At 45.1% G+C, this 20359-nt stretch overlaps 1 protein-coding gene across 2 annotated transcripts in view; it reads left to right on the top strand.

Moving 5' to 3' along the window:
- Positions 1–20153, top strand: part of LOC147425729 (uncharacterized) — a 101883-nt gene extending 81730 nt beyond the window's left edge. The window contains exons 8-10 of one of the 2 annotated variants that reach the window (XM_086500269.1): positions 17913–17981; positions 18052–18139; positions 19757–20153. In XM_086500269.1, the coding sequence (XP_086356395.1) occupies positions 17913–17981; positions 18052–18139; positions 19757–19965 (366 nt within the window). In that variant the 3' untranslated portion in view covers positions 19966–20153. Of the gene's footprint in view, positions 1–17912; positions 17982–18051; positions 18140–18242; positions 18380–19756 lie in introns of those variants that run through there. The other variant, XM_086500270.1, reaches the window with a different exon arrangement.
- The last annotated feature ends 206 nt before the right edge of the window (positions 20154–20359 follow it).

Here is a 20359-nt window from a genome sequence, read left to right as displayed (position 1 = left end):
TCCTTACCTGATCCCCCAGAGCCTTGTCCACAGACTTGCACTTTCTTCACTGCTGAGATGGTAAAGAAAGCCCTTGACAGGATGAAGACTGGGAGAGCTTATGACCATGATGGTTTGGTGGCCGAACACTTTATGCATGCTAGAGATATGCTTGCAGAGTTGATTGCAGTGATGTTCAATCGAGCCATGTGTGAGGGATTTCCTAGCACTTGGAGCTTATCCACTATTGTGCCTATCTTCAAGGCAGGAGACCCTATGGAGCCAGGGAACTACCGTACCATCATGATTGGACACACTTTGGCTAGGTTGTATGCATCTATTATCGAGCATCACCTTAGTAGATGGGCAGAGAGACAGGGCATACGGGCATTAGGATAGGCAGGCTTCAGGAAGGGACTCTCTACTCTTGATCATATACTGACGCTCAGAGCTATCATTGAGGAGGGTAGAGAGCACGACAGGAGGATCTATTGTAGCTTTGTGGATTTCCGCAAAGCCTTTGACACGGTCCCTAGAGCCAGGTTGATGCACAGATTACATGAGCTGGGTGTGCCCACAGAGCTGATTTGGGGGATTATGGCCCTGTACAAGACAGTAGTGGGACAGGTACGCACTCCAGAGGGTATGTCTGGTCTAGTTCACCTAACCATTGGGGTGAAACAGGGATGTGCACTCTCCCCTACTCTCTTTGGGATGTACATTGATGAGGTTTCAGACTACATAGAGAGGGACGGCGGCAGCGGAGCACAGTTGGCAGGCACATGGATTTCCTTGCTGTTATATGCGGATGATATTGTCTTGATTTCTGATTCTCCAGAGGGGATGCAGCGTCATCTGGATGCTATACATAATTTTGCTCACGATAGTGGTATGTCTGTAAACCTTGGCAAGACCAAGGTTATGGTGTTTAACACCACACCATAGTGGGTCGGACGGTCAGCTCTTGCATTTACTTATGGCCATGAGACAGTGGAGTATACAGATGCATACACATACCTGGGGGTGGTCTTCAGCGACCCAATGTTTTCTTTGAGGAGAGCAACAGAGACGAGACTGACAAGAGCACATGCAGCTTTGGGGAGATTAGAGAGGATGTGTTCACAGATCCAATTTCAAGAACCTCGTACAAAGCTTTGGCTCTTCGATACCTTAGTGACCTCAGCCATGCTATATGGAGTACAGATATAGGGCCCTTCTGTGGTCCATAGCAGTCGCTCTAGTAGTATTGATGGGTGGAGATGCATGGAGAGACCTTTGGTTTCCATGATTTCGCGGATGATTAGAGCCAAAGCCTCAGTAGCACATGAGATTATCCGCGCAGAGCTGGCTGCTCCCCCGTTGGTGGTAGAGGCACTCACTAGATCAGTCTCCTTTTTACATAGCATCTGGGAGCTCCCCAGAGATAGGTATGCACGTTTAGCACTGGAGTCTTCTCGGCAGCTGGCTTCACACGGAGATACAGCATGTTGGTATGCACAGATGACCTCTTGGTTCCAGATTCATGGTTTTAGCATGGACAGGCTACCACCCTTCCAGTATTCGCTGGATGCACCCTCCTTGTCTCTTACTCAGACAGAGGTTAGCAGACTCATCAGACAAGATGTGACTCAGCTGGATACCAGGAGGACTTGGATAGAGCCGACCCATGAGCTAGGCACGAAGATGTCTTTCTACAGGGAGCATCTTCTCCAGCTCACAGAGGACAGTTTTGTGACTAGACCTAGCTACATGGACACACACCTGTCATATGGCATACGATGTGCCATTGGTCAGATACGCACATCTTCTCATCAGCTGGAGATTAAGGTGGGTAGATTTAGTAGAGTACCAGCAGAGGCCAGGATATGTCAGTTATGCCATTTGGAGCCAGAGACAGAGCTGCACTATATATGCCATTGCCCAGTTTACTATGAGATACGAGGCCGTTTTCATTGCCTCTTTAGGGATGGTTTTGGGCCACTGTCTCGAGTTATGAGGTACGAGGATCAAAGATGCCTTGGGCTATTCTTGCTAGAGCTGCGCAGACACAGAGAGAGCCTCTTGAGGAGATTAGATAGAGGGAGACAGTCAACAGAGGGAGATCACTGATTTCTTTCGTGTGGAGACGCGCCAGTCAGAGGAGCAGGATCCAGAGCAGCCTCTAGGACCTACCTGCACTAGAGGTATACTGATTGACAGGGCCATGGAGCCTGGGAGATCTAGACCCCCGCGATTGCAAGGATCATCACTGCATCGACGGAGGATTCATCAGAGGATCAGGACCATTCTAGCACGATACGGGAGACGCCCAGCCAGAGTGCTTACTATGGAGGACATTGATGAGATTCGCCAGCGGCCGATGCTGGACATCTTGGGAGCCTGATGTGCAGATGCTCCCTCACCCTCAGCTTCTTCATTTGCATGAGTTTGTATCATTGGATTGTTGTACTGGCTAGAGAGTCTCTAGTCAACGCCCCCCCCCCCCCCCCCCCCCCCCCCCCCCCCCTTCTAGTTTTCTTTTCCTAGTTTTTTCATCATTTTAGTTCTACAGACAGTGTATCAGATACACCATTTTGTAACCGTGATGGTCTCATAGTTCATTTTGGCCTTTTGTAGACGTAAATATTTCATTTCATTTCATTTCATTTCTCTCTCTCTCTCTCTCTCTCTCTCTCTCTCTCTCTCTCTCTCTCTCTTAGTGGATTGTTTGTAAACCTTGGTAAAACCAAGGTCATGGTGTTTAACACCACACCGCAGTGGATCAGGAGATCGGCACCGACCTTCACATATGGTCAAGAGATTGTGGAGTATACAGATGCATACACTTACCTTGGGATAGTCTTCACTGGGCCGAGGTTTTCTTTGGGGAGAGCAGCAGAGACTAGACTGACCAGAGCTTATGCGGCCTTGGGAGGCTTGGAGAGGATGTGTTCGCAGGTTCAGTTCCAGGAACCTCGGACAAAGTTATGGCTCTTTGATACTTTAGTAGCCTCAGCTATGATGTATGGGGTACAGGTATGGGGACCTTCTGTAGGCCAGGATGGTTGGAGACGTATGGAGAGGCCCTTGGTATCTATGATCTCCCGATTGATTAGAGCCAAGGCCTCCGTACCTCACGCGATCATTCGAGCAGAGCTAGCTGCCCCCCCCATGGAGATTGAGGCGCTTACCAGATCAGTGTCCTTTGTGCACAGCCTATGGGATACTACTAGAGACAGATATGCTAGACTGGCCCTTGAGTCTTCCAGACAGTTAGCTCTACAGGGGGACACTTCATGCTGGTATGCACAGATGACTTCATGGTTTCAGACGCATGGCTTCACCATGGACAGGTTGCCCCCTTTCCAGTATTCTCTTCAGGCACCCTCGCTGTCTCTTACACGGGTGGAGATCACTAGACTCATTCGTCAGGACCTGTCCCAGCTCGACACCAGGAGGACATGGATAGAGCCGCCTCAGGAGTTGAGCACGAAGATGGCTTTCTATAGAGAGCATCTTCTCCACCTCACAGGAGATGGGTTTGTGATTCGACCCAGCTACATGGACACACATATGTCTCATGGTTTGCGTTGTGCCATTGGTCAGATACGCACATCCTCACATCAGCTCGAGATTGAGACTGGTAGATTCAGAGGGATACCAGCAGACAACAGGATATGCCGATTATGCCAGAGAGAGCCAGAGACAGAGTTGCACTACATATGTCATTGCACAGTGTTTTATGAGATACGGGGGCGTTTCCACTGCTTATTCAGAGAGGGTTTTGGTCCTCTATCTAGGGTCATGAGTTATGAGGATCAGAGATGTCTTGGACTATATCTACTTGAGTTACACAGGTATAGAGACACTTTACTGGGGAGAGCTAGAGAGAGGCAGTCCCAGAGACACATTACAGATTTCTTTTCACTAGATATGGGACAGCCAGAGGAGCAGCCACCACTGCAGAGCTCGTCCCACACTCATTCGACCACTACTGGCACTCTCATCGACCGAGCATTGGAGCTACAGAGATACAGACGACCGCGACTGAGGAGAGGAGCTACACAGCATCGACGGAGACTACAACAGAAGATTCGAGCCATACTCTCTCGACATCCAGAGTGCAGATGAGGATGGATCCTCACCATTTCTTCCATCTTTGTTTCACACACTGTTACATCCAGTTTACCGGGTACCTATTGTATCAGCTGCTACACCCACGTAGTTTTAGATTGTAGTAGTAGTAGTAGTATTTTGTTCCACTTCTAGTTCTTTTCTAGTTCTTTTGTACCCAGACATGGTATTAGATTCACTATTTTGTAACTGATTGGTCTCATAGGTCATTTTGGCCTTTTGAAGACGTTAATATAACATTTCATTTCATTTCATTTTCTCTCTCTCTCTCTCTCTCTCTCTCTCTCTCTCTCTCTCTCTCTCTCTCTCTCTCTCTCTCTCTCTCTCTCTCTCTCGGGATAGTTTTCTACGGCACGTTAAAAATCTCTTCTTCTAATGACAACTCGAGAGAAGGGGAAAGTGGCCTTTTACAGGGATGGACGAGTGGTTATTCTCGAGAAGCGCCCCGCATGACGGCGCGAGACTTGTGGGACCACACTCAGAGTTGCTACATGGAATTGTAATGGATCTTTGCGCTTGATGTAGGGGCCTTTGAGGATAGTTTCACAGGGAGAGACATCATTTTGTACTCTAAGATGCATCAGGCCCTAGGGCAGTCCATGCCACATGTGAGCGGATACAGATGGGAGACAGCTTGCAGACAGGAGACTCGATCAGAGCACAGAGGACGAGATTCAGGAGGAGTGGCAGTCTTATTCAAGGAGGAGCTACAGTCTCTTATACATATAGCTCGAAGGGATGAGCATGCTAGGTACATGTGGGTGAGACTGAAGGCAGAGACAGATATCTCTACATCGCTCTTTGCTGCTTCCCTCGTAGTACGTCAGTATATGCATCGCCTAGAGGACAATCCCCCTTCTCTATTTTGGATGATGATATATGGGAGTTTTCTAAAGATGGTGACATTATTATCTTGGGGGATTTCAATGTTAGGATTACCCATCACCCAACAGCATTCTATGATACCTTAGAGGAGTTGATGCGGGAGCTTGATATTACAGAAATGGGCCTGTCTAGATTGTCACAGGATGAGGAGCGCAAGGAGTATGGCAGATACTTGATTGATATGGGGACTCCACATGGATTGGCCATTTTGAATGGCCTACAGAGATTATCCTCTAGCAGGTGGTTTTACATGCTTTCCACATCGGCACGGCGCTAGTATAGTGGATTATGTTATGGCTCCGCTAGGACTCACTCCTTCCTTTCAGGATTTCATGGTGGGAACTAGACCGGTTGGGGTAGTAGTCGATCATGCTATCTTGTCCTTCACTCTATTGTTCCAGTTCAACACAGCTCCATTGGGAGAGGCCTCCACACATACTCGGTATACCTTCACGAGGGAGACGGATCCCGTGTACAGTGATGAGATATACAGGCAGCTATGCACTCAGGAGGTAGGATGACCACTAACTAGATGAGCTCACACAGATTCTGACAGAGACGCTCCATGATGCAGCATCAGAGGCATATCCCCACACCTAGCAGCCTACAGGCAGATGACCTGGGAGCATGCCTCAAAACAATTATATGATGAGGAGTGTAGAGGGACGAGGATCAGATTACAGAGAGAGGTGCTCATGGGTACCACTACACATAGACAGTCACGGATTATCTTTTTCCGCCTAGTGCGACGAAAGAAGAGGGCTTACCTATCTCAATTAGAGCGTGATCTGTATGAGCTGTTTATGAGTCAGGACTCTAGTGAGGCATGGATGCTTTTCAATGAGCACTCTCCACCGCTAGCCATCACTTCCACAGAGACATGGGGGGAATATGCTACATCTCTCTATACAACATCGAGGCAGTCACGTTTGCTTGACCCTCCAGAGGCATGCCCAGAAACATGTACTTTCTTTACTGCTGAGAGGGTAAGGAAAGCCATTGACATGATGAAGACAGGAAGAGCATAGGATCATGATGGTCTGGTAGCAGAGCACTTCATCCATGCCAGAGATATGCTTGCAGAGCCTCTTGCTATGATGTTTAATAGAGCCATGTATGAGGGTTTTCCTGAGACTTGGAGTATGTCCATGATTGTGCCTATCTTCAAGTTGGGAGATCCTATGCTTCCTGGGAATGACCACACCATCATGGTTGGTCACACTCTGTCTAAGCTATATGCATCAATTCTTGAGCATGAGTTTTGAGTGGATGGGCAGAGAGAGAGGGCATACGGGCAGTAGGACAGGCAGGGTTCAGGAGAGGTCTCTCAACTCTTGACCAGATTTTGACACTCAGAGCCATTGTTGAGGAGGGTAGACACCTTGGCAGGAGGATATATTGTAGCTTTGTGGATTTCCGCAAAGCCTTTGATACAGTGCCACGAGCCAGACTCACACGCAGATTGCAGGACATGGGTGTGCCCACAAAGCTGATTTAGGGGATCTTAGCTTTATAAAGGACAATGATAGGACGGGTACGCACTACTCAAGGCATGTCCGACATGGTTCACTCCACCATTGGAGTGAAGCAGGGCTGTCCCCTACCTCCGATTCTCTTTGGGATATATGTAGATGAGTTTTCAGATTATGTACAGATAGAGGGCGATAGAGGTGCTCAACTTGCAGGGACATGGATTCCGTTGCTATTATATGCTGATGATATTGTGCAGATCTCAGATTCTCCAGAGGAGATGCAACGTCATTTGGATGCATTGCATGTATTTTCACGGGTCAGTGAATTGTCTATGAACCTTGGTAAGACCAAGGTAATGGTGTTTAACACTACGACGCAGTGGGTAAGAAGCTCCGTCCCCACTTTTACGTATGGTCGAGAGATTGTGGAGTATGCAGATACATACACTTATCTTGGGGCGGTTTTTAGTGGTCCAGTGTTTTCCTGAGGCGTGCAACAGATACGCGATTGACCAGAGCCTATGCAGGATTGGGGAGACTTGAGAGGATATGTTCGCAGGTTCAGTTCCAGGAACCTCGGACAAAGATTTGGCTCTTTGACACTTTGATCACTTTGGCCATGCTGTACGGAGTGGAGATATGGTACCCCTCAGTTGATCATCATAGCAAAGCTGGCAGTACTGATGGATGGAGATGTATGGCGAGGCCCTTGATGTGTATGATTTCTTGGATGATTAGGGCCAAGGCCTCAATACCACATGACATTGTTGGGGCGGAGCTGGCTACACCTCCATTGGTAGTGGAGGCACTCACTCGGACAGTTTCATTTATGCATAGCACCTGGGCTCTCCCTAGAGACAGATATGCTCGATTAGCACTAGAGTCTTCGCGACAGCTGGTATTGCAGGGAGATAGATCATGTTGGTATGCAGAGATGACATCTTGGTTTCAGTTACATGGCTTTAGTATGGATTAGCTACCCCCATTTTAGTACTCGTTGGATGCACCCTCCATCTCCCTCACTAGGGCAGAGATTACCAAGCTCATGAGACAGGAATTGATTCAATTGGATATGAAGAGGACATGGATACAGCCTACACATGAAGATGACTTTTTGTGAGAGCATCTTCTCCTGCTCACGGAGGATGGTTTTGTGATCAGACTAGGATACATGGATACTCATCTATACCACGGGATACGATGTGCTATTGGTCAGATATGCACATCCTCACATCAGCAAGAGATCGAGACATGCAGATTTAGAGGAGTACCCGCTGAGTCCAGGATTTGTCAGATATGCTAGATAGAGCCCGAGAAAGAGCTACATTACATATGTCACTGCCGGTTTTGGGCCACTTCGTCATGAGATACTAGGATCAGAGATGCCTCAGATTATACTTACTAGCGATTCACAAACATAGAGAGGACCTCTTGAAGAGGGGCACAATGAGAGAGCGACAAGCAAAAGATTACAGATTTCTTTCAGTCACAGATAGAGGAGTTCGAGCAATCCCCATAGCATGATAGTACTAGAGGCACCAGAGGCATACTGCTTGATCGAGCGATAGAGTTGGGGCGGTCCCGTCGCCTACAGATGAGGGGGCCCACTCGACATCGACGTAGATTGCGACAGAGGATTCATACCATACTGGCACGACATAGGAGCCGCCCCAACAGAGTGCCTACCTTGGAGGACATTGAATCTCTATAGCCTTATGGATACTGATGTATATGTATATGATACCTCTAATGTCATAGAGCTCCATTGTATCAGCTCACCCTTTGTATCAGCTTCACCCCACCCCTACCCACTATTTTCTTTTTAATTCTTTTGTACTTTTTGTACCCAGACTTGGTATTAGATTCACCACATGTAACCTGTTGGTCTCATAGGTCATTTGGCCTTTTGAAGACGTACATTTCATTTCGTCCAAGTACATCAGTCTACTCCTCACCTAAAGGACAGTCCCCTTTCTCCATATTGAATAATGACATATGGGAGTTCTCTAGAGATGGAGACATCGTTCTCTTAGGAGACTTTAATGCCAGAATGGCCAACTCTCAAGCAGTATTCTATGATACTTCTGAGGAAATGCTCAGAGAAGTGGATTTATCACAGGAGGGGCTTACTAGAAACTCACAGGATAAAGAACACACTGAATATGGGAGACATCTCATGGAGATGGCAACTACACATGGTTTGGCCATACTTAATGGTCTAGAGAATTTCCCTTTATTTGGGGGATTCACATGCTTCCCACACAGGCATGGGGCTAGTACAGTGGATTATATCATGACTTCACCAAGCTTTATTTCTAGTATCGAGGACTTTAAGGTGGAACCCAGACCGGTTGGGATTGTAGTGGATCATGCTCTCTTGACCTTATCAATCTCCTTCCAATACAATGCCTCTCAAGTACAAAGGAAGAAGACACACACAAGATATACTTTCACACCAGAGACTGATTCAGTCTATGTGGAACAGATCTATAATAGGATGTGGGCAGTCGAGCCAGTATATACTGTAGAGGAGATTACTTCTCAGCTAACAGAGATACTACATGGAGCAGCACAAGAGGCATACCCACATACTCAGCCTGATCAGAAGAGAGGATCTGGGAACATGCCTCAAAACTGTTGGTACGACGAGGAATGCAGAGAGACGAGAACCCAGGTCTAGAAAGAGCTTACACTTGGGATCATCACATATAAGCAGTCTCGGATTGCTCTTCGGCGTATAGTACGTCGCAAGAAAAGGGCATTTTTAGCCAAATTGGAGAAGATTTATATCAGCTCTTCTTGAGTCAGGACTCACATGAGGCCTGGCGTTTATTTAACGAGCACTCATCGCCTCCGACAATTACTTGTCCTGAGATTTGGGGTCAATATGTAACATCGTTATATATGGTATCTGGACAGCCTCCATTACCAGATCCTCTAGAGCCATGCCCTGCTACTAGTACTTTCTTTACTACGGAAATGGTGGAAAAAGCCATTGATAATATGAAGACAAGAAGAGCATATGATCATGAGGGTCTAGTAGCAGAACATCTGATCCATGCAAGGGATCTACTTTCAGAAGTCCTTGCTCGTTTGTTTAATCGGGTCATGTGTGAAGGATTACCTGAATCTTGGAAATTATGTACTATCGTACCTATTTTCAAGTCAGGGGATCCTATGATACCCGGGAACTACCATACCATTATGGTGGGTCACACATTGACCCGACTGTACGCATCCATTCTGGAACAAAAATTGAGTAGATGGGCAGAGAATGAGGGCATAAGGGTAATAGGACAAGCTGGATTCAGGAGGGGTTATTCCACTCTAGATCATATTCTTACGCTCAGAGCCATTATTGAGGAAGGAAGAGCAAGCGGGAGAAGGATGTATTGTTGCTTTGTGGATTTTCGGAAAGCTTTTGATACAGTACCAAGGGCCAGATTGATGCGCATAATGCAAGAGTTAGGGGTCCCCAAAGAGATTATCTGGGGGATCATGGCCTTATATGGGTCAGTAACTGGTTATGTACGTACTCCAGAAGGGGATTCCGACATTGTTCATTCCACCGTTGGAGTAAAGTAGGGATGCCCACTGCCCCCTACTTTATTTGGTATGTATATAGATGAGGTATCATATTACATTGATAGAGAGGGTGACAGAGGTGTTTAACTTGCAGGGTCATGGATCCCTTTGTTGTTGTATGCAGATGATATTGTATTGATAGCAGAATCACCAGATGGAATGCACCGCAGTGGGTTAGGAGATCGGCAGCTACATTTGCATATGGCCAGGATACAGGAGAGTACACAGATGCATACACATACCTTGGTGTGGTATTTACAGGACCGAAGTTTACTCTTAAGAAAGCAGCGGATGCTAGATTGTCGAGAGCCTCTGCGGCCTTGGGAGGGTTGGAGAGGATGTGTTCACAAGTGTAGTTTCAGGAACCACGAACAAAACTTTGGCTCTTTGATACTGTGGTGGCTTCGGCTATACTTTATGGGGTCTAGATTTGGGGACCATCTGTGGATCAGGATAATTGGAAGTCAATGGAGAGATCGTTGGTATCTATGATTTCCCGAATGATTAGAGCCAAGGCCTCCGTACCACACGCGATTATACGAGCGGAACTAGCTGCCCCTCCGATAGAAATTGAAGCTCTTACCGATATACTAGATTGGCCCTTGAATCCTCTCGACAGTTAGCAATGAAAGGAGATACATCATGCTGGTATGCTCAACTGTCCTCGTTGTTTCAGAGACACGGGTTCAGTATGGAAAGATTACCCCCCTTCCAATACTCTCTTGAGGCTCCATCACTGGCAATCACACGAACGGAGATTAATAAAATCATCCGCCAGGATCTTATACAGTTGGACACTAAGAGGACATGGGTAGACCCTACACAAGAATTGGGCACGAAGATGGCCGACTACAAAGAAAACTTCCTACAGCTATCTGAAGATGGTTTTGTGATTCGCCCGAACTACATGGATACCCACCTGTCTCATGGTTTGAGATGTGCTATTGGTCAGTTTCGTACATCCTCACACCAACTAGAAATTGAATTTGGCAGATTTAGGGGAATCCCACCTGAGAGCAGAATTTGCAAGTTATGCGGAATGGAGCCGGAGACAGAATTACACTACATATGCCATTGTACCGTATACTATGAGATACGTGGGCGTTTCCATTGCCTATTTAAAGAAGGCTTTGGACCTCTAGATAGAGTCGTGCAATACCAAGATCAAAGGTGCTTAGGCCTGTACCTACTGGAACTACATCGGCACAGGGATAATCTAATGAGAAGACAAAGAGCACTACAACCTCAGAGGCAGATCACAGATTTCTTCGGATCGAGAGAAGCAGGGATGGAAGGAGAAGCAAGAGGCCAGCAGCGAGCACAAAGGAGTATCCACATTCATACCAAAGGCACCCTCATTGACAGGGCGACTGAGCTTAGGAAATCGAGACGACCACGACCGAGATGCAGAACCACACTTCACCGGAGGAGACTACAACAAAGGATTAGAAGCATTCTAGCCAGACACCCAGAATGGTCCTAAGAAGTTTATCTAATACTTTGTATTTAGTTTTTTGCATTTATTTTCACTCTCTCACACTTTTTAGACATAGTACCAGATTCACCACTTTTGTATCAGTTTGGTCTCACAGGTCACACTGGCCTTTTGAAGACGTTAATATAACATTTCATTTTATTTCATCTCTCTCTCTCTCTCTCTCTCTCTCTCTCTCTCTCTCTCTCTCTCTCTTCCCATGGGATATGATGTGTTATTGGTCAGATGCGCACATCATCGCATCAGTTAGAGATTGAGACTGGCAGATTTAGGAGAGTACCAGCAGAGGCTAGGATCTCCCCGCTGTGTCATATAGAGCCAAAGACAGAGTTACATCAAATCTTTCATTGTCCGGTATACTATGAGATACGAGGCAGCTTTCATTGTCTATTTAGAGAGGGCTTTGGACCGTTGGGTAGAGTCATGAGATATCAAGACCAGAGATGCCTTAGGTTGTTTTTGCTAGAGCTGCGTAGACACAGGGAAAGTCTCTTGAGGAGATCAGGCACTGGGAGATATTCACAGAGGGAGATCACTGACTTCTTTAGAGCAAGGGCTCGACGGAGAGATGAGCAATCCACACAGCAGACTTCACAACCCACCTATACCAAAGATATATTAGTTGACAGAGCCATTGAGCTCGGGAGAGCTAGACGCCCTCGTAGACCACGACATCGACGAAGGCTCCACCAAAGGATCATGACTATTCTAGCACGACATGGGAGACGTCCAGTACGGCTATTTATAGAGACGGACATTGATGAAGCTCTTCAATGATCGATGCAATAGGTTCTCGGATAGTGCCTGATGCCGGGCATCCTCGGCGGGCATGGATGATGATGATGATTTTAGTTTTTCACTTTACTTCATTGTTATTTTGTACTCAGACATTGAATTCGATCCACCAGGATTGTATCAGTTTGGTCTCATAGGTCATTTTGGCCATTTGAAGACGTTTAATATAACATTTCATTTCATATTATTTCTCTCTCTCTCTCTCTCTCTCTCTCTCTCTCTCTCTCTCTCTCTCTCTCTCTCTCTCTCTCTCTCGCGTGCGCGCGTCAAGCAATAGAAGAGGCAGCAGAGGTCATTATGGGGTGATCTAAAAGAGACCAACAACAAGTGAAGGGTCTCCCTCATAACCCATGGTTTGATGAAGAGTGTAAAGCAGCCAAACGCAAGCTAAAGTGCTTCAATAAGTCCACGAAGGATTGGGAAAATGCAGCCAAGGAATACAGAATGCTGAAAAGGAAAAAGAGAAGGATGCATGAACTTTTGAAGGAGGAGCAAGAGGTGATTCAATTTAAGAAAGAACCCAAGAAAGCATGGCGCAACATGAAAGGAAAAAAGGAGGATATACTGGAAAATTTCAGCATGGACGAAATGTATGTATATGCACAAACACTCTATGCTCCCACCGATGCTCAAATAATGATGAATGTTGAAATTCAGGTTGACACTAAGGAACCTATAACTTTTGCAGCGGCTTTGAGAGGTTTGAAAAAACTAGCCACTGGGAAAGCCTATGACATTTTGCACTTCAACTCCGAAATGTTGAAATGGTCGGGTAATGAAGCTAAGAAATGGATACACTGCATGATGAATCAAGCTATTCACCAAGGTATGCGTGAAGATTGGCAAGAGAATTGGGTCAAAGCTTTGTTTAAAGGAGGAAATCCTAACCTACTCACAAACTACCGCACCATCATGGTGGGCTCTTGCATGGAAAAACTTTTTGGGAGTCTAATAGAAAAAGATATTAGCACATGGGCTGAAAACAGTGGAAAGAGGGCTATCCAGCAAGCAGGTTTTAGAGCAAAACATAGTACCATAGACCACCTGATTACAATCCGGATTATGATGGAAGGGGCGCGACTCAAAGGGGAAACTATGTACTGCTGTTTTGTGGACTTTAAGAAAGCATTTGATACGGTATCTCGTCATGGGTTATGGTCCCGCATGGAGACCATTGGGGTTCCCATGCATTTGAGGGTTGCGGTGGCACGCCTATACCATGCGGTTCGATGTAAACTGAAAATGCAAACAAGCTTCTCCAAAGAGTTTTTTAGCACAATAGGCGTCAAACAAGGGTGTTCTTTGTCCCCAACATTATTTGGGCTATGCATAGATGAGCTTGAGGACTTTATATGCCAAACGACGCAAGATAATGAAGATGCACCAAACATAGGCCTCATTACCTTGCTACTCCTCATTTATGCTGATGATGTGGTTCTTTTAGCGCATAGCATATCTCTTTTGCAAAAACTTTTGGATGCGGTACATGCTTTCTACGAAGCTACATGACTCTCAGTGTATGTCACAAAAACAAAAAGTATGGCGACTTGTACACACAAATCAAAGGATCAGCCCGCCCTTATGTATGATGGGCAAGAGATTCAAGCAGTTGACAGCTTTAAATACCTGGGCATCATTATACCTTCGAATCATAGATGGGGGCAATGTGCAAAAACAAGAATTGAGGCAGGACAAGCAAGGTATTACGAGTTTGAAAACATGTGCAAACAAAGCGTCGCTAGAAGGTGGGAAATAAAGTCCATGGCTTTCAATGCGTGTGTGGTCCAAACGCTATTGTATGGGCTGGAGGTATGGGGACCAAGTATTCCGGCCAGCACATGGAATGACATTGAGAAAATCAGAAAAAGTTCTTATGTAGACATATGGGGATAAAAACCACAACACCATACTCAGTGATGCTATTGGAGACTAAACAAAGACCATTGGAAATGCTTGCTTTGCAAAGAATGCATAGATATCTTTTGAAGGTGAAGTTGATGCCTTATAACCGTTTGCCTCACATAGCATGGGAGGTAGGATGTAAGCCGCAAAAGAACCACAAAAGCTAGTTTCTCACCTCTAGCCTTGTTGAGGACATCAGGAAATGGTTCTCTAAATGGAATGTGGGAGCATATGTGGACATGCATGTAGAGGAAGGTACCGAGCATGAGCACGAGCTGAATTTTGAACTACAATTACTTGAGGCCCTTCATAGCAAATAAAAAAATGCAATGCACAAGTCCAAGTTTGAATACTATTGCAAGCACATAAACACACGATACTCGGAAGAATACAAAACTAGGGAAACCCAAATACATATCAGGACACCCATGTCCTACCGTGCGAGACGGGCCATCACCTTGATGCGGACAAGATCACACATGCTCAAAAGTGAAACGGGAGGATGGCTGAATATTGATGCAAACATGAGGAGATGCACTCAATGCAACTTGAATTCATTGGAAAATGAGGCACATGTAACCCTTGAATGTCCAGCATATGCGCACATTCGGGTCGACTTTCCTTACCTTATTCAAGGATGTACTACATTTGAGGAGCTTCTCTCAAGAACACATCCCTCTCCAGTAGCACTAGGCATCTATCTTGCCAAAGTGCTAGAACATCACACCACACTCACAAACAAGATCACCACAGAATCATGACAGGCCCCCTCCTTCACATGGGAAGGGGGGAGTCTCATATATGAGATTTTGGGTCCCATGGGTCATTTTGGCCCCCCGAGGACGTAAATACATCATCATCATCTCTCTCTCTCTCTCTCTCTCTCTCTCTCTCTCTCACACACACACACACACACACACACACACACACACACACACACACACACACACACACACACACATATGTCTCATGGTTTGCGGTTTGCCATTGGTCAGATACGCACATCCTCACATTAGCTGGAGATTGAGACTAGTAGATTCAGAGGGATACCAGCAGACAACAGGATATGCCGTTCATGCCAGCTAGAGCCAGAGACAGAGCTACATTACATATGTCATTGCACAATGTACTATGAGATTTGGGGCCGTCTCCAGTGCTTATTCAGAGAGGGTTTCGGTCCTTTCTCTAGAGTCATGAGTTATGAGGATCAGAGATGTCTTGGGCTATATCTACTTGAGTTACACAGATATAGAGACACTTTATTGGGGAGAGCTAGAGAGAGACAGTCCCAAAGACGGATTACAGATTTCTTTTCACTAGATATGGGACAGCCAGAGGAGCAACCATCACTGCAGAGCTCCTCCCACACTCATTCGACCACTACGGCACTCTCATGGACCGAGCACTGGAGCTACGGAGATCCAGCCGGCCACGATTGAGGAGAGGGGCTACACAGCATTGACGGAGACTACAACAGAGGATTCGAGCCATACTCTCTCGACATCCAAAGTGCAGATGAGGATGGATTCTAGTAGTAGTAGTATTTTTGTTCTAGTCTTTTTGTACCCAGACATGGTATCAGATTCACAATTTTGTAACAGTTTGGTTTCGTAGATCATTTTGGCCTTTTGAAGACGTAAATATAACATTTCATTTCTCTCTCTCTCTCTCTCTCTCTCTCTCTCTCTCTCTCTCTCTCTCTCTCTCTCTCTCTCTCTCTCTAGCTCTCTCTCATTCTCTCTCTACAAGAAAATAAAAGGAACCATCATTCGTGCTAAGTAGTACCTATTCAAGCAAGGAAAGAAAGAAAGATTTGTGGAAGTGTAAAGTCTAGGTCTTGTCACCATTTCAATTCCGCTGCACCTAACAAGTTCTCTCTTCATGCATATTCACCAAAGGTGGCCAACTGCAAATGGCCTCAACCTTGGCCGGATCCATACAAACTCGCTTTTCTTTCTATTGATAACAAGCTTGTGCTCTTACAATGCTCTTAACACCCGTGGTAGTTGCTCTCGATGCTCAGCCTCAGACTTCGAGAGAAGCTTATGTGAAAGAATGGGTCCATGTACTACCTGTGCTCTCAAATCTCCGGTGGATTATCCTATTGAACTTTGCAGGAGCATTAGTAAGCTCGAATAGAATTACCAAAAACTTAAACAATCGAAAAGGACAGCTTGATTACAATCAAGTGTATCAAGGAACGATCCTGAATGGATGTATCGATCAATCCTCTTGAAGCAAGTGGAACTGTGTAATTGGTTAATCATATCATCGATCTAGGGTACTAGAAACCGGTTTTTGATGGTGATCTTAGTGAGAGGCCTAAAGTCTTTGCTCATTTCTCCAAGATCCATCCTGGCAGTACTGAATTAAAGGGAGACGAACTTGGTGGAATCAAGCTGTTGGCCAGAAGCTCGTTCGCTACACCTGGCTTCGTGTGAGACCATAAATCCAAAAGGTTAAGAAATGCAGCCAAATTATTCCAAGCTAAGCATTCACTATGTCATAAACTGCTGATGTGTCAAGCCACTGAAGACCTAGAGGGTTAGGACTCCCTGAGCCTAACTCGTGCCAACCTGCAGATTCTGGTTGAGGGGCTTAAACCCTATTAGAAGAAGCAGAAGAAGAAGGATTGACCAACTTACAGATACTTTGCTGAGTGGCCTAAAAAACACAAGGGATTAGGATTTAATAATCCTAACCCAACCCAACTTACCCATGTGTCATGGCCACATGCACTCAGTCTTCTCCATGACATGGACTACATAGGGTCCTCCAGGGTAGCAGAGCGGCGTTAATAGGACATGGGAAAGTACGGATCAGGGCCACATCACATGGTGGCAATACGCACTCCTCAGTGATTTATTCTGCATCATTCCTGCATGCCACCTTGATGTATCCATAGCACACAGCTTGTACTTCCCGTCTTGTATGTCCTCTGGGTGATAGGCCATTGAGCACCCCCAGAGGTCTTTCGTACACAGTATATAGCCACTTTTTCTGCCAATTTTTTTTTTTAAAGCTTGATGCAAGTGAGACAACTCAAAGCAGTACAAAGGGTCTGCAGTTACAAGAAGCAATAAAGGAACTGAACTGACATGTGGAGAATGGATGGAATGGATAGATGTGGTACAACAAGATGAGGAAAACAAGAAACAGAGAAGTTGTTAAAAAGCTAAAAGTCAACCCCTCACCTTCTTCTCCGAGTATCTTAAGTGATCAAGGTTGCATTTTGAACGCATTAAAAAGACAACTTATTTAAAAAAACATTTGAAAGCGACTTTTTTGACAATTTTTGGAGCGATTATTTTTCATGTTTTTATGGTTATTCTTTGCAGTTCATAGCTCTTTCTATGGAAAATGAAGGATTCCATAGTTGTGATGTCACATGTGCTTCGTCTGATGGAGATTCTTCATCTGGCATTTCTGGGTTGCATGTCATGGTTGTAACTTGTATGCCCACAAGGTCTTCTGGTTGCTTACAGTTGACCTGCACTTCATGAGACATTCTACTCGCCTCTCACTTTTTCATTTGTTGATGTTCTGAAAGGCTTTTCTTTTCACCAAACATGTCTTGACCTACTCATCTGATGTTAGACGTGGAAACTACTGCATTGTTGTAAAACTCTCCGCAGTTCACATCTATACAAATCAATAATTTAAGCATTTGTTTTATTCATGTACAGGCGAGTTTCAAGCCTCTTGGGATAACAATTGCTGTTGCAAAAGATCGAGCCATTGAATCCTTAATGCAGGTATGATACGTTGTTTGGGTTATTCTTCAATGAATTTACCTCACACTAAATGTTAGTCTCTTGCTATCAGGTGGGAGATACGTTTGTTCTGAACTGCTTAGAAGAAGGAAAATATCAACCTGTCATGAAACATTTCTTGAAACGATTTGCCCCTGGAGGTGCGCATAGCTTTCTAGTCAATTTGTTTGAAAACTCTGGAGTTTCCTTTTAAAAGACTAGTTTTGTTTTCTCTGTTCCAAAAAAAGATCATCTCTTCTATAGGGTACAGACATCCATTATTGGGCATTGATGACATTAACGGAGAGGTTGCAGCCACCCAGTGCTGGACACTGATGACATTAGTGGGGATGCTGAACTTTGATTTATACTATGCATGATTGAGTTTATGTGGTTACATTGTTTTGTGGGTGACTAGTGTCAAGTTTATAGGTGATTTGGGTCCCTGCCCAAGATTCAAAAATTTAAGTTCGTGTGGAACTTGCTGCTGTGCAATGTGTGCTCCTCACGCCACAGTTCTGCAACTTGCCTTCTGCCACTCACCTCCTCTCTGAGGTTTGCTTTGCACCCTCCGTCCCTCCATTACTTCCCCTTCATGCAGGTGACACTTATCTTTTTCGCCTTTGTGCCTTCTTTGTACTCTCCTTGAGTGTAGTCATATGGCACACCCTTGCCATCTTCACACAATTCAGCAGACAAGAGGTAGGATTTTGTACTTCCACTAGAGGAGCTCCATGGAAGCATCCTTGACTGCCTCAATCAAGTCCTTGATCTTCCTTCCTCTCTCTGAAGAGAAAGCAAAATTGTGGAGGGAGATCAGTCCCTAATAGGCACAGTAGTTGGCTTTAAGCTCATGCTCTGGCTGGGACGAGCTTTGAGATCTACTCTACGGTGGCATGCTAGTTTTATATGGAGTTTGCCTAAGCAGAGATGGGTTCTAGCATGCTCTCATTGTTTTCCCCATCTTTTTGTTTAAGCCATTTTTAAGAGGCTACTGTCTTTTTTGGCACGTTAAAACATGCCTCAGAGAAGGAGCACAAATTTTTGATTTCCTTTGTTTAGTTTGTAAATGGGTCCCTTCATTTAAGAGATTCTTTATCTTTTTCTCAACTTGTTCCTTTGATATGTCTTTGTTCAGCTTGTAAATTATCCCTTCATTTAAGGGTATCAAGAATTCCTTTTCAATTTTTTTGTTTAAAACGCCTATGTGAACCTTCACCTTGGTTTTTGGTTTTTGTAAGCTTGCCTTTCAAAACACATAACAGCCTTCAATCTGTCCGCAAGCCTTGCATTGTGTATTCTCTCCATGGATCTCTGTATTCATAGGCATTGGTGGAGGTGACTACTCTCCTTGGCGTATTATCAATTCTGGTTCCCAAACTGTGTAGACTTACAGAATGGATAGCGTTTCGAAGTCTGTCGATGGCGGTTGAGTGTACAAGGGTGGTGAGGTTTGTCGTGATGAATTTGGAGAATGATGAAGGGGTCCATGTGTTGCAAAGTTCATATATATGGATGCTACATAGCCAGTGTTTCCTCCCCTTGTGTCTGCTGATGATCTCATGCAATCATTGCCCTAACCTTCTTGTTCTTGTTGTCTTTGCCGCTTTGGTGTGTTCAGCTATGAGTAGTTTCCATTGCTTTTTTAAATTATATCTCCGAGGAGATTACAATGCAGCTATGGTCTTTCTTATTCTTTTTAAGCAACTAATTTCTTCTCTCATGTTCTATTTCAATTTCTTTGTAATTATGGTTTCTGATATGTTGTTTCAATTCAGCTGATCGATTTGAAGGGATCGAGTACAAAGAGGCAGAGGATGGAGGCCCCATATTGATTGATGCTTTAGCCTACATACGCTGTGTTGTGAAGAGCCGCATGGAAACAAGTGATCATTGGGTCTGTTATGGAGAAGCAATAGATGGAAGTGTATCGAAGTCTGATAGTCGCACTGCAGCACATTATCGGAAGATAGGGAATTACTACTAAGGTCTTCATGCAAAGGCACTGCATCCCATTATTGTAACATACTCTCTCCTCTAGATCATGTAAAATAACAGTACTTAAAGGTCTGTAAAAGACCAATGATCTGATTGTAAATTATGTAACTTATGTAACTCATATCAAGCTTTCGGGGCCATTGGCTTCCGGATTGTATATAGTTTTGTTTATCGGCACTTAGTTTGCCAGTTTATTGAGCCATGCTGGACGGCTTCAATAGTACATGTCTTTGAGTGAAGCTGGGCCTTCTGATCCATTTTCGACCTTGAAGAAGGTAGGACTTATTGTTGAGAAAAAAATGTTTACTGAAGGGAGGAAGGGTCACGGCCGACATCTTGCTCGACTTTACTGCTAGACAAACCCCTTTACATATGTGTCTTGC

Source organism: Adiantum capillus-veneris, chromosome 25, assembly GCF_014529385.1.
Source record: "Adiantum capillus-veneris isolate H3 chromosome 25, ASM1452938v2, whole genome shotgun sequence".
In the NCBI taxonomy this organism is placed as follows: Eukaryota; Viridiplantae; Streptophyta; class Polypodiopsida; order Polypodiales; family Pteridaceae; genus Adiantum; species Adiantum capillus-veneris.
The sequence above is the reverse complement of the archived record's forward strand: the minus strand, read 5'-3'. Positions and strand labels throughout refer to the sequence as shown.